This window comes from Nyctereutes procyonoides, unplaced genomic scaffold (genome assembly GCF_905146905.1).
Source record: "Nyctereutes procyonoides isolate TBG_1078 unplaced genomic scaffold, NYPRO_anot_genome, whole genome shotgun sequence".
Lineage (NCBI taxonomy): Eukaryota > Metazoa > Chordata > Mammalia > Carnivora > Canidae > Nyctereutes > Nyctereutes procyonoides.
The window spans coordinates 7,157,760-7,170,934 of record NW_026575049.1 but is presented as its reverse complement, the minus strand read 5'-3'; the positions used below and the strand labels follow the sequence as shown (position 1 = coordinate 7,170,934).

The 13,175-nt window shown below is 43.1% G+C and overlaps 1 protein-coding gene and 1 long non-coding RNA gene across 2 annotated transcripts in view; one reads left to right on the top strand and one right to left on the bottom strand.

Annotated features, from left to right (window-relative positions):
* Positions 1-2,120: 2,120 nt before the first annotated feature.
* Positions 2,121-5,886, bottom strand: LOC129511608 (uncharacterized). Its single transcript, XR_008664870.1, has 2 exons — positions 5,664-5,886; positions 2,121-2,519 (listed from the first exon to the last, which is right to left on the bottom strand). It is a non-coding gene; the product is annotated as an uncharacterized LOC129511608 (long non-coding RNA).
* Positions 5,887-6,758: 872 nt separating this feature from the next.
* The window catches only part of CUNH12orf56 (chromosome unknown C12orf56 homolog), an 88,601-nt gene continuing 82,184 nt past the window's right edge, over positions 6,759-13,175 (top strand). The window contains exon 1 of the mRNA XM_055328439.1: positions 6,759-7,017. Coding sequence (XP_055184414.1) covers positions 6,766-7,017 — 252 coding nt within the window. The 5' untranslated portion in view covers positions 6,759-6,765. The remainder of the gene's footprint in view (positions 7,018-13,175) is intronic.

The following is a 13,175-nucleotide window of genomic DNA, read 5'->3' as shown; positions in this document are numbered from 1 at the left end:
TCTACACCCAATGTGGGGCTTGAACTAATGACCCTGAGACCAAGAGTTGCATGCTCTACTGACCGGGTCAGCCAGGCACCTCAAGCATCAAACGTTTCTTGACCCCAAATAACATATTACCCCAAAGCGCATACTTTATTATAATTCTGAGCAAAAAATTGCAAATTTCTTAGCAGTACTTTACCAGCAGCACAATTTTCACAAATACTGTCAAGGGCCAGGGCCACACAGCCACTCTGGCCCACCACACTGTGCAGTAGCCCTGCACCCCAGAAGCCCTTACACATATGGTAGTTTGCTTCCTATTTACTGCTCAGCTGTACTCCACAAAATGACTTCACCTCTTCTCTTCAGTTAGTGACTGAACCTAGTGTAACCAGGGCAGCCAGGGTGGCTCAGCGGCTTAGCGCTGCCTTAAGCCCAGGGCCTGATCCTGGAGACCTGGGATCCAGTCCCACATCGGGCTCCCTGCATGGAGCCTGCTTCTCCCTCGCCCTGTCTCTGCCTCTCTCTTGCTCTGTGTCTCTCATGAATACGTAAATAAAATCTTAAAAAAAAAAAATCGAAATGCCAGGCAAGGATTCCTGTCCTATTTCAGTGTATCTCCGGAGTGTAGCACACAGGACAGTGCCAGCCTGTAGTTAATTACGACTCAATGAATAGATGATTGCCCGGATTGGTTCTTACATTACCTGTGTTGGTCAGCTATGAACTATGGAGACCCAATGTTAGTCCTAGTCTGAGTGGCTCCAAAATCTTCAATCTATGTATGTTCCATTTACCTTGTATCGACAGCCTATCTAGGAGCATTGGCCCTCTATGGTAGTTCAAATATCTAGGATTTCTAGAATCTTTCAATTTTGAAAACTCACATTATTCTTTTAAAAACATTTTATTTGGGGATCCCCGGGTGGCTTAACCGTTGAGCATCTGCCTTCGGCCCAGGGCGTGATCCTGGAGACCTGGGATCGAGTCTCACCTCAGGCTCCCTGCAGGGAGCCTGCTTCTCCCTCTGCCTGTGTGTGTCTCTGCCTCTCTCTCTCTGTCTCTCATGAATGAATAAATACATAAATAAAATATTAAAAAAATAAAAATTAAAAACATTATTTGAGACAGGGAGAGAACACAGAAGGAGAGTGAGACAGAGAAACAGACTCCCCACTGAGCAGGGAGCCTGATGTGGGACTTGAACCCAGGACCCTGAGCTCATGAAGGCAGACACTTAACCAACAGAGCCACCCAGACTCCTCAAAAGCTCATATTATTTTGAACAAGAGGCACTTGGTGGAATCCAACTAAAGAGGACCTGAAATTTGGCCACCTTATAGTCCGGCTTTCTCATCATAGACTAACATAAATGCCAGCTATCAAAATGTTGATAAATAACACTGTCATTATTTTAATTTAAAGCATATTTACTTGGACATGGCAATGTTTTTATGTATTTTTTTAATTTTTATTTATGATAGTCACAGAGAGAGAGAGAGAGGCAGAGACACAGGCAGAGGGAGAAGCAGGCTCCATGCACCGGGAGCCCGACGTGGGATTTGATCCCAGGTCTCCAGGATCGCGCCCTGGGCCAAAGGCAGGCACCAAACCGCTGCGCCACCCAGGGATCCCTGTTTTTATGTATTAATTACCAACATTTTGGAGCATTTATTACGTGCCAGAAACAGCTTTAAGTGTTCATATGTTAATCCTCACAATTCTATGAGGTAGGTACTATCATTATCCCTATTTTATAGATAAAGAAACTGAAGTACAAAGAAGATAGCAGAGCTGGGATTCAAACCCACTTCATATGTACTGGAAGGTTGTTATTTCTAGATAGTGAGATTACAGATGATTTTTTTTTTCTTCCTTGTACATTTTTGGACACTAAAAAAATCCTCCACAACGTGATGTGTTGAGCACTGGGTATTATATGCATCACTGGACTCTACCCCTGAAACTAATAATATACAATATGTTAACTAATGGAATTTAATTTTTAATTTTTAATTTTTATTTTTTAATTTTTAAAAGTAACAAATAAAAAGGCAAAAAAAAATCCTCCAGTGATCATGTAGTATTTTCATAATCAGAAAAACATTAAAAATAAAACTCAAAACTGACTCTAATAAAAGGAAAAAAATGGTTTTATTCACTCTTTGAGCATTTTTTTTTCTTTGAGCATGTATTGAATGCTATGTCCCTTATTCAACTAGGTTTATTTAATCATTTCTTTGATGTTGCTTTTTTTATTCAACCTCTTATGTCATGAATATATTTTAACGTGTTTTTGTTTTGTGTTAAATTTGTGTGGTTGTCTTACCCATGAGTCAACTCTTGAAGACTGGAAATAAATCTTATCTTGATTCTGTTTATAGGGTAGTGATTTCTCAGTGAGTACTTGAATCAAAAATAATGTAACTGAGCTGCTAACCACTGAGTTCTGTGTCAACTTCTCTTCTTCATCTGGATGTTTGTTAAGCCCAGTGCCACTGTCACCAAAAGCTCATTCACCCAAGATGGGTTTCCTGGCAGAGAAAGAAGTTGGAAAATAGGTCAGATAAGCTGTCTTTACTGGTCCTAGTCCAATCATTGGTTTCTTTTAGAGGAAGTGAATGTGAAGCAGGAAGCCTGAGGCAGAATAGAGCATTGAAGCATTATTTAGTAAAGGAAAAAGTTTTTTTTTTAAATTTTTAATCCAAAAGACTGTATATATAGTCCCTTAGGTTTCATTATAATGACATCTCTCCTTCATGTCAGCTGACTGCTAATGTTAATAGTTATTTAAATGGTCAGTATTCATTGATACTGAATAGAAATAAATACCAAAAGATTCCTAAATCAGACATCTTTTAAAAATTCAGGTTCTATTTACCTACTACAGATTTCAAGTTTCTTTCTATGCATACCGTCTTGAGTTTCAAACTGGGAGACAGGAACACTTGGGATCCTTAGATTGAAGTATATTTCTGGTTTGAAATCCTTACAGGGTTCTTATGACCCATGATCACTTATCCACCAAAAACGTAATTTAAAAAAATGCCATTTCTTTTGTCTGTGTGTATATATGTAGATTAGGTTTTTGTCTTGAGCTTTAATCTAAAATATAAAAAGGCTAGCATCCAACAGAGAAGAATTTGATATTACTTTTTTATATGCGGAACCTGGTGGAAATCACCAGGAAAATCACCAGGAAATCACACACTTACTCAATTTATTTTTAAAATACTTAGTGTTTACTCGGTTCCTGGTACCTGTCATAAAGTACTTCAGAAACATTGTTTTTTTTTTCCAGAAATAGTTTTTTTTTTCAGAAATATTGTTAATCCTCACAATAACTCTTTGTGGAGTTGGTACTTTTACCCCATTTCACATATGGAAAAATTAAATTAAGGCCCTAAGAAAGTAACTTGTCCAAGATCATTTAGCTACTGAATGTGAGAACTGAAATTTGAACCCAGGTCATCTGGCTTTATGGTCCTGTGCTGCCCTTTTATTTTTTATTTTATTTTTTTAAAGATTACGTATTTATTAATGAGAGACACACAGAGAGAGGCCAAGAGATAGGCGGGCAGAGGGAGAAGCAGGCTCCCTGCAGGGAGTCTGATATGGGACTCGATCCCAGGATCCTGGGATCAAACTTGGAGCCGAAGGCAGATGCTCAACCACTGAGCCACCCGGGTGCTGCTGTGCTGCCCTTTTAAACTAGCTGTATTGACTATCCCTCAACCTAAGGCTACTCTGTTCTGGTGAAAGTTCTGGTTAAGGAGAGTGACTTGGGGATTAGTTCTGGGTGCATAATGTTCCATTACTTTTGATAGTTTCAACAAGATACGTCTATTAGTGCTTGATTGCATAGGAACTGTACTAAGTGCTTCTTGATTTTAGATGGACTTTGACGTTAAAGAGTAATTGCCTATCTTGGAGGTATTTAATTATCCATATAAAGCTTATCAAAAGATAAGAAAATACAAATCATGAATACATGTCTATTCATAATTCATAATTCACTGCACATGATCATCATATCAACTTACTGGTTGGGCAGGCAAGTATCGGAAGTTTCATTTTATAGATGGTGAAACTGAAGTCCAAAAAGGTTAAGACACTTTCCAGAAAGCTCACAGATAGTGAGCAACAGGGTTTGCACTGTAATCCAGTTCTCCTGACTCCAAATCCCGTGATCTTTCCCCACTAATAATGTCCTTTCCTGAGATCTGAACTTTGTTATTACTGTGGCAACAATACAGAACATTAAGTGCCTAGAAACCATGACACTGCCTTTTCTGTGTGCCACAAACTTAAAAGTTAACTGAGGTCACCTTTACCATCAATCCTTTTGTCAAATTCCCTTCTTCATGTGCTTCATTTTAATGTTTATTAAGTCTAGTGCCCTTGTCACCAAAAGCTTACAAATGACGGGTTTCTTGGCAGATAGGTCAGGTATACTGTCTTTTCTACTCCCAGTGAAGTTATTTTAGTCCTGAGTATGAAGCAAAAGCCTGAAGGACACTAAACAGCAGCTTGGAGTGAGGCTTTTTGCCCTACCTGGGCTTCACATTTCATTTCCAATGTAGTCCCTTGCTTCTGAGCGGCTCTTGTGAAGCAGGTATTTGGCAAAGGTGAAAGGCCTTTACCCTTGGTTGGTTTGAGGCAACAAACTGTTTAGAGTAGTTTAGGTATGAAATAGTCTTTATTTTAGAGGAAACAGTCATGCCTCTGGGCTCCCTTCTTATCCACCTATGAAGTTATGAGGAGTCAGACAGATGTCTAATCAGATTCTAAGAAACTTGGAATGCTAGGTCATTTAAGATTTTGTCAGCAGGTGGCACTTATCTCCTTAGTCACTAAATACAATCTCTCCGATAAAAGAAATAATTTTCCTTTGCTGCTATTGAGTTCCTCAGATTTGTTTAGCCACCCAAACATTTCTCCCCAGCTTCTTTCTGCACTGACTTACTTTACAATATCTATTTATGTATTTTAACCTTTTATACTTTTTCCATGAAAGATTTGAAGTTATTTACACCATACAGTAAATAATAGCAAAATAAGGAGAATATGAACTGCAATAAAGAATATACAATTTGGGGATCCCTGGGTGGCGCAGTGGTTTAGTGCCTGCCTTTGGCCCAGGGCGCGATCCTGGAGACCTGGGATCGAATCCCACGTCAGGCTCCCGGTGCATGGAGCCTGCTTCTCCCTCTGCCTATGTCTCTGCCTCTCTCTCTCTCTCTCTCTGTGTGTGTGTGACTATCATAAATATATATATATATATATATATATATATATATATATATATACACACACACACACAATTTGGGGGCAGCCCAGGTAGCTCAGTTAGCCTGATCCTGGAGACCTGGGATCGAGTCCTACATCAGGCTCCCTGTAGGGAGCCTCTCTCTGTGTCTCTCATGAATAAATAAATAAAAATCTTAAAAAAATATATACAATTTGATTGAGTTTTGGGTAGCTGGACAAAATACAAACAGGTACCATTTCTTTGGGTGAATGGGTAGGGAGAGAGGATGACTTTTCTAGAATTTGAAATTATAATGAAAGTTGCTACCTATGGTTATTAGAGACAAGTTTCTGCTTTGTGTGCCCTTCTCATCAATTCAATCTCATTTATAATAAGTGATTCCCTATCTGTAAAAACGAAGCCATACTTGTACTGTCCTGCAGCTTCAAGGGTGACAATTAGCATTCCTCCACCGTTGGTCTTCAGCTTTTCAAGATGTGGGCCTCATCCCTTCGTGGATCCTACATAGACAGCGAACTGCCGGTCCACAGGACTTGGTCCTAAGCCTTGGGAACACACGCACACCCATTAAGTTTGGGCCTGCCAAATCAGTAAGATTTACTTAATAAGATTTCCGAGAGAGAGAGAGAGAGAGAGAGAGAGAGAGAGAGAGAGAGAGAGCGCTTTCAATTAGCTGGAGAGAAAAGACCTACGTTTACACTAATGACTAGAGGACTGTTACCAGGCAATGTAATACACTGTGTGATTGGTCTTCATAGGATTCTAGGGCTGTTCTACGCATGTAAGAATACACCAGTAACTTTCATCTCGTTTCTAACAGACAAGCAGCTTGCAATTGTGGATTCTGTACATGGCCTGGGTGGAGCGCCCCTGAATGTCCGCCTGGCAGCCCACGGCCGCTGGAGGATGATTTCCTCGAGGGACCAGCGTGCTGGCCCGTCCGCCGCCGTCTGAGGTTGGCACGGGTGGGGGCGGCGGCTCCAGGGACCCCTCCATCCCCCGACCCAGGAACCCCCCACCCACCCCCATCCTCCCCATCCCCCACCCATCTCCCATTGCCCCACTCCATCCCCCCACCCCCATCCTTCTATCCCTCCCATCTCCCCATCCCCCATCCCCCCATCTCCTCACCCCCATCCCTCCATCCCCCCACCTCCCCACTCCCCCAGTCCCTCCATCCTTCCACCCCCATCCCCCCTTTCCTCTATCTTTCCCATCTCTCCATCCCCCTACCTCCCCATCCCCCATCCCCCACCTTCCCATCCCCCCACCCCTCCATCCCCCCAGCTCCCCACCGCCCCAATCCCTCCATCCCCCCCGCCCTCCATTCCCCATCCCTCCATCCCCCACCTCGCCATCCCCCATCCCCCCAACCCTCCAACTTCCCCATCCCCCCATCCTCCATCTCCCCATCCCTCCCATCCCTCCCATCCCTCCCATCCCTCTATCCTCCCAATCTCTCCATCCCTCCATCCCCCCTCCCCGGGGTCCCCCGCCGCGCCCCGCTCATGGCCGGCCCCGCGAGGTCGGGCTTCCCCGCGCGCGCGCACAGCCGCCTGGACGCCTTCCTGCGGAGGCACCTGCCGCCCGAGGTCTACGACGCGGTCCGCGCCTGCGAGCGGTGCCTGGTGGGGTCGGACGCCGAGAGGCTCAGCCTCCAGTACGTGGTGCTCAGCGACCGGCTCATCTACCTGGCGGAGAGCCCGCCCCGGGGCCTCCGGCGAGCCGCGGCGCTGCGGGACGTCCTGGCCATCGAGCTGGTGAGGCGCGGGGGCGGGCTGGGGACGACGGCCTTCGGGGTCCCGGTTCCAGCCGTCCGCAGGCGGGAGGGGGAGGAGGAGCCGCCCTCCCCCCCTGCACCCCTCCCCGCCTGCCGCGCTTCCTTCACTTACCCGAGGTCCAGCAGCCCCGGGACAACTGTGGCCTCAGGATGCGCTCCGAGCATCAGGTGTACCGCTCACCCCTTGGCACCCCCCACCCCCCGGAGTGCTACAGGGTTGAGAACACAGCCCTCCATCAAGTGTATGCTTTAAAGGCATTTTTTCGTTCATTAAGCACCTAGCCTGTGGCAGCCACTTGTTCTAGACGCTGAGGATCAAAAGTAGGGGCCCCTTCCTAGAAGCTGCTGTGGGAGACACAAAAAGCCAAAACCAATGCAAATCAATGCAGTGTGCTAAGTACTATTATGCCTTCTTTACTCCTTAATCAGCAGCGCTTAGAGCAGGTTAGGGGCTCAATATGAATAAGTGAGTGAATGAACGAATGAATGAGACAAGCTCAGGAAGCCTGGCAATCTCAGGCAGGTCACTTGATCCAACCTAGACTTCAGAACTTCTTCAAGAAGATACAGTCTGGCACAGATACTCCTTGTCCCGGTTTTTAGTGTGCTGCTACTGTATCCTTGCCCTTCATAAATACATTTACCTTATAAACCAGCAACAGATTGGAAGCAGTCTCCTCTCTAATTACTATTTTTCCCCCTTGGCTCCCTTTGTCTGAGCAACTCTCCAGGTGTGCTCTTTTTTCCACTGGGGACAGGTGTCTAGCCTTGTACCCAACACCTCCTCCTCCCCCCCTCCAGTCTGCATCCCCCACGGGAGAAGTTGGCAAGACTCTGTAGGGCTGTTTTGCCAAGACCAGCATAGATTGTTTGCAACACATCTGCAAGAAAAGGATAAAATTTAGTGAAAACAATGCCTTTCTTTCCTTCTTAAAATACCTCTGTGGGCTAGTATCACTACGCAAAGTTTTTTTTTTTTAATTTTTTTTTTTATTTATTTATGATAGTCACAGAGAGATAGAGAGAGGCAGAGACACAGGCAGAGGGAGAAGCAGGCTCCATGCACCGGGAGCCCGACGTGGGATTCGATCCCGGGTCTCCAGGATCACGCCCTGGGCCAAAGGCAAGCGCCAAACCGCTGCGCCACCCAGGGATCCCAAAGTTGTTTGTTTTTGATTAAAAGTTGGAGGCAAGGGGCACCTGGGTGGCTCAGCGGTTGGGCACCTGCCTTTGGCTCAGGTCATGATCCCGGACCCGGGATCGAGTTCCGCATGGGGGGTCCCTGCATGGAGCCTGCTTCTCCCTCTGCCTGTGTCTCTGCCTCTCTCTCTCTCTTTCTCTCTGTGTCTCTAATGAATAAATAAATCTTTAAAGAAAAAAAGTTGGAAGCAAAACTGCCTTTTTCTCACTTCCACTATTTTCATTCTCTTGAACTAAAAAAAATTAATTTCCTTTATCAAATGCTTTTTAAAACATTAGATACTCAGCTTTTTCTGTCTGCAGTGTTAACATTTATCGTTTTGACAAAACGTAATGATTTTAGGATATTGCTACTCTCTCCAACAAGACACAGTATATGTATTCCAATAGTTGTTATATATCTTTCTTTTTGAGCTGTCAGAAACTGAAAAGTACAGTAAAGTTTCCTAGGCCTCCAAGCCAAGAATCCTCCCAAAAGGCGTACCAATTCATTTGGTCATCCTTTATGTACAACATTTACCTTTCAGGCATATAGGAGAATGTGCAAAGGTGCTGAACAAAACTAAGATTTCAGCATTGTTGATAGATTGAATGTCCACTGTGCACAATATATTTTAACTCTGGCTAAAGTTGTGGTAGGCAGAGTAATGGCCCCCAACAGATATCCCTGGAACCTATGAATATGTTACTTTACATGGCAAAGAGGAACTAAAGTTCCAGATGCAATTAAGTTCCAGCTAATCAACTGGCTTTAAAATAGGGAAATTAAAAAAAAAAAACAAGAACAAAACAAAACAAAAAAACCAAAGTGTCCAATAAACAAAGAAACCCCTGCCCCCCCCAAAAAAAGAAAGAAAAAAAAGAAAGAAATAAGCTAAAATAAATAAATAGATAAAATAGCACGATTATTTTGCATCATGGGGCGGGGGGGCAATGTAACCGCAAAATCCTCAAAAAGTGGAAAAGGGAGGCAGAGTGCTGCACACAAGAGACTACTGGTTCTGAAGGTGGAAAGGGCCCAGAAGCCAAGGGATGTAGGTAGGCAGCTTCTAGCAGCTGGAAAAGGCAAGAGCCTGCAGAAGGAATGCAGTCCTTCTGACAGCTTGATGTTAACCCAGTGAGGACCATGTGGACTTCTGACCTCCAGAAAGATGAGAGAATAAATTTGTGTCTAATGCCACAGATTATGTGGTAATAAGTTACAACAGCAAATAAATGCAGAAGCGTTTCCTATCAATTTTGTTTACTTATTTATTGAAAGGGAGAGAGTGGGTGTGGGGAGTAGGGGTGTAGGGGAGGGGGAGAGGGAGAGAGAAAGAATCTCAAGCAGAGGACACAGGGCTCAATCCCCGGGCATTAAGATCACAGCCTGAGCTGAAACCAAGAGTCTGAAGCTTAACCAACAGAGCCACCCAGGTGCTCCAATGATTACTCATTTTAAAAAACATTAATAGCATGGGATTGAACCTCGCATAGGGCTCCCCACTCAGCAGGGAGTCTGCTTGAGATTCTTTCCCTTTGCTCTACCCCCTCAAATAAAGAAATATTTTAGTGACTCCTGGGTGGCTCAATGGTTGAACATCTGCCTTCCTTCGGCTCAGGCCCTGATCTCAGGGTCCTGGGACTGAGTCCTCCATTGAGCTCCCCAAATGGAGCTTGCTTCTCTCTCTGCCTATGTCTCTGCCTCTCTCTGTGTGTCTCTCATTGAATAAATAAATAAATAAATATTTTTTTAAAAAAAGAAATCTTTTTAAAAAATTGGTAATCATTTTTAAAAAATAGTGTTTCAGTGAGAAATAAATATAATCATGCCAAGTACAAATGCCTTAGCCAATTCTTTTTCTAAGGTTCAAAAAAATTTTTTTAGGGTTATTTATTTATTTATTCATGAGAGACAGAGAGAGAATGGGGCAGAGACACAGGCAGAGGGAAAAGGAGGCTCCATGAAGGGAACCTGACGTGGGACTCAATCCTGGGTCTTCAGGATCACGCCCTGGGCCGAAGGCAGCACTAAACCACTAGGCCACCCAGGCTGCCCTTTTTCTAAGGTTTTATAAAATAACCCAGGGTTAGTGCAGTTCAGTGGTTTGTATAGCTGTACAGGGTATGTGAAATAGGGGTATCAGAATTGCTGGTAAGGTACTAGGTATAGTGCTAATTAATAACCACAGGTGTAGTTGACTAACCGTCCCTCTGTGAACATCAAGTCCTTACTTAATACCACAATGTGGAGAATTTTCTTGATTTCTGTGTTATATAAGTTGTTTTTTATCCATATCAACTTAGTCACTTCAATGACATGATTTCAGTGCCAGGCAGCTTTGTTTTTTAGAACCGGTTCCTCCTTCCTTTAAAGATAAACTGTTTACTCTCCATTTTTTTTTTCTTAAGGGTGCTGTCCTCTTTCTGAGGCTAACTCTTTAGACACCCTTTTCCATTCTCAAAGGTTTTCTCATTTCACTGCACACATTAGTCTCGTTATTTATCTTTCAGTTGGTTCAGGTTCCCATCCTGCCTTTGTTCTAGCTGTCACAGTAATAAAGCCCTTAAGCAAAACAGTCCTTCATACCTCTGGGCCCTAGCCCTCCTGGCTCCATGACACCTCTTGCAACTACACTTCAGAATATAATTTGCAAATATACAGATAAAATTCCATTCTCTCCCCTCAGGAAAAAAAAAAATTGAAGGTAACAGCAACAAAAAGTTAGACCAGAACTTGGATTGGATACAAATGAGATTTCCCTTCCAGCAAAAGTGAGCTTAAAGTGCACTGGGAGATCTCTATAGCTGTTTGATATGGTTCATCTCCTAAAAGGAGTTTCTAAGGTTGCTTGAGCAGAACTTTTATAAAAAGGCTGACATTTTCTTTAAAAGCTACTTTTTTTTTAAAGATTTATTTATGTATTTATTCATGAGAGACAGAGGCAGAGACACAGGCAGAGGGTGAAGCAGGCTCCATGCAGGGACTCGATCCTGAGTCTCCAGGATCATACTCTGTGCTGAAGGCAGGTGCTCAACCACTGAGCCACCCAGGGATCCCTAAAAGTTACTTTTGGAAGAATGCTCTCAAGTTCTGCTCTTGTTGTGGGCATCAAAACATTTCTTTAAACTCTTCTAAGATTAAATACATATTTTTTTAAGTGAGAAGCAACTATTCAAAAGTGAATTTTCTATGAATTCACTCTCCTTCACTGCCATCCCATCACCTATAGAGGAAAAAAAAATCCAGTAGCCTTCACTTCTAACTTCTTGCTTGTCTTTGTTCTTTTTACCACGCCTCCCAGCGAATATGGGCTCTCCAGCCATCCCAGCTCCATGTGGCTTCCTGAACAAGCAACAAATGCACCTTTTACAGCCTGGCCTGTTGCTTCGGGTGAACATTTCCTCCTCCTTCAAAGTTGTTCAAATCCTCATATTTCTAATTCTCTCTTCCTCTCCTCCTTCCCTTTCTCTCTCTTTTTAAAGATTTTATTTATTTTTGTTAAATTTGTTTCATGACAAACACACAGAGAGAGGCAGAGACATAGGCAGAGGGAGAAGCAGGCTCCCTGCAGGGAGCCCGATGTGGGACTCCATCCGGGTCTCCAGGGTCACACCCTGGGCTGAAGGCGGTGCTGAACCGCTGAGCCACCCAGGCTGCCCATCTTTTTCCTCTTAAAACATGTAAAAATAGGAGTCCCTGGCTGGCTCAGTCAGTACAACATGTCACTCTTGATCTTGGGGTTGTGAATTTGAGCCCCATGACAGGCAAAGGGTTTGCTTAAAAAAAATGTAAAAACAGGGACACCTGAGTGGCTTTAAAAAAAAATATAAAAACATCTTGGCTTGAACAGAAACACGTCATAAACTGTGTGCTGATGGGGTCATAATAGTTTGCCAACTGATCCCCGCTTTCCCCACTTCAGTTTTCAGAGCCAACATGTTTCCAGGCGAAGCCCGTCATTCTTTCTCAGAGTTGTTTTCCCTTGGCTAGACCATGAGGCAGGACCTTTGGTCTGCTTGTTCGTTGCTGTATCTCTGGTTCCTAGAACACTGATTGGCACAGATGAGATGGTCGATAAATATTTGTTAAATTTTCAACATAATCTCTTTCTAAATTTATTATCTGCTATATACACTGGGTATTTAATAATACACTTTTTAATAAGATATTTTTATTCAGCTTTTGCTTTCTACCTGTGTAGACTTCGTTTAATTATTTACCTTCTAGTCTGTGCCTTCATTTCTCATCTGTAAAATGGAGAGAATAGCACCTTCCTTAGAGTTTTTGGGAGGATTAAATTCATTAATAAATGTAACACACTTAAAACTACTTGGCACATGGTAAGAGCTACATACATGTTATTATTGATAGTTTTTATTCACATACATTAAGTCTACTAAGGCTCACTGTGAATTTGTAATATACTTATTACGTTCTCTTTTCATATTACGGCACTTGAATTTAGGATATTTAATAAATTTGTAAAGAAAATATAACTGTTTTTTGAGCACTGATAATAGCTGTTTTAAATACATTATTTCATTTATTCTTGAAAATCTGCTTAGTAGGTTTGTCAAGTTTAATATGTTAAAAAACAGAATTCCTGATCTCCACCTGCAAATCTGCTCCTTCCTTAGCTTTCCTTATTTTATTTTATTTTTTAAAATTTTTAATTTATTTATGATAGTCACAGAGAGAGAGAGAGAGGCAGAGACATAGGCAGAGGGAGAAGCAGGCTCCATGCACCGGGAGTCCGATGTGGGATTCGATCCTGGGTCTCCAGGATCGCGCCCTGGGCCAAAGGCAGGCGCCAAACCGCTGCGCCACCCAGGGATCCCAGCTTTCCTTATTTTAGGAAATAATATCATCTTCCATCAGCCTTAATTTTCTCACTTCTTACATCCAACAATCAGCATACCCCCTTGATTTGTGTAGAGGAGGAAAAAGTTTTCCTT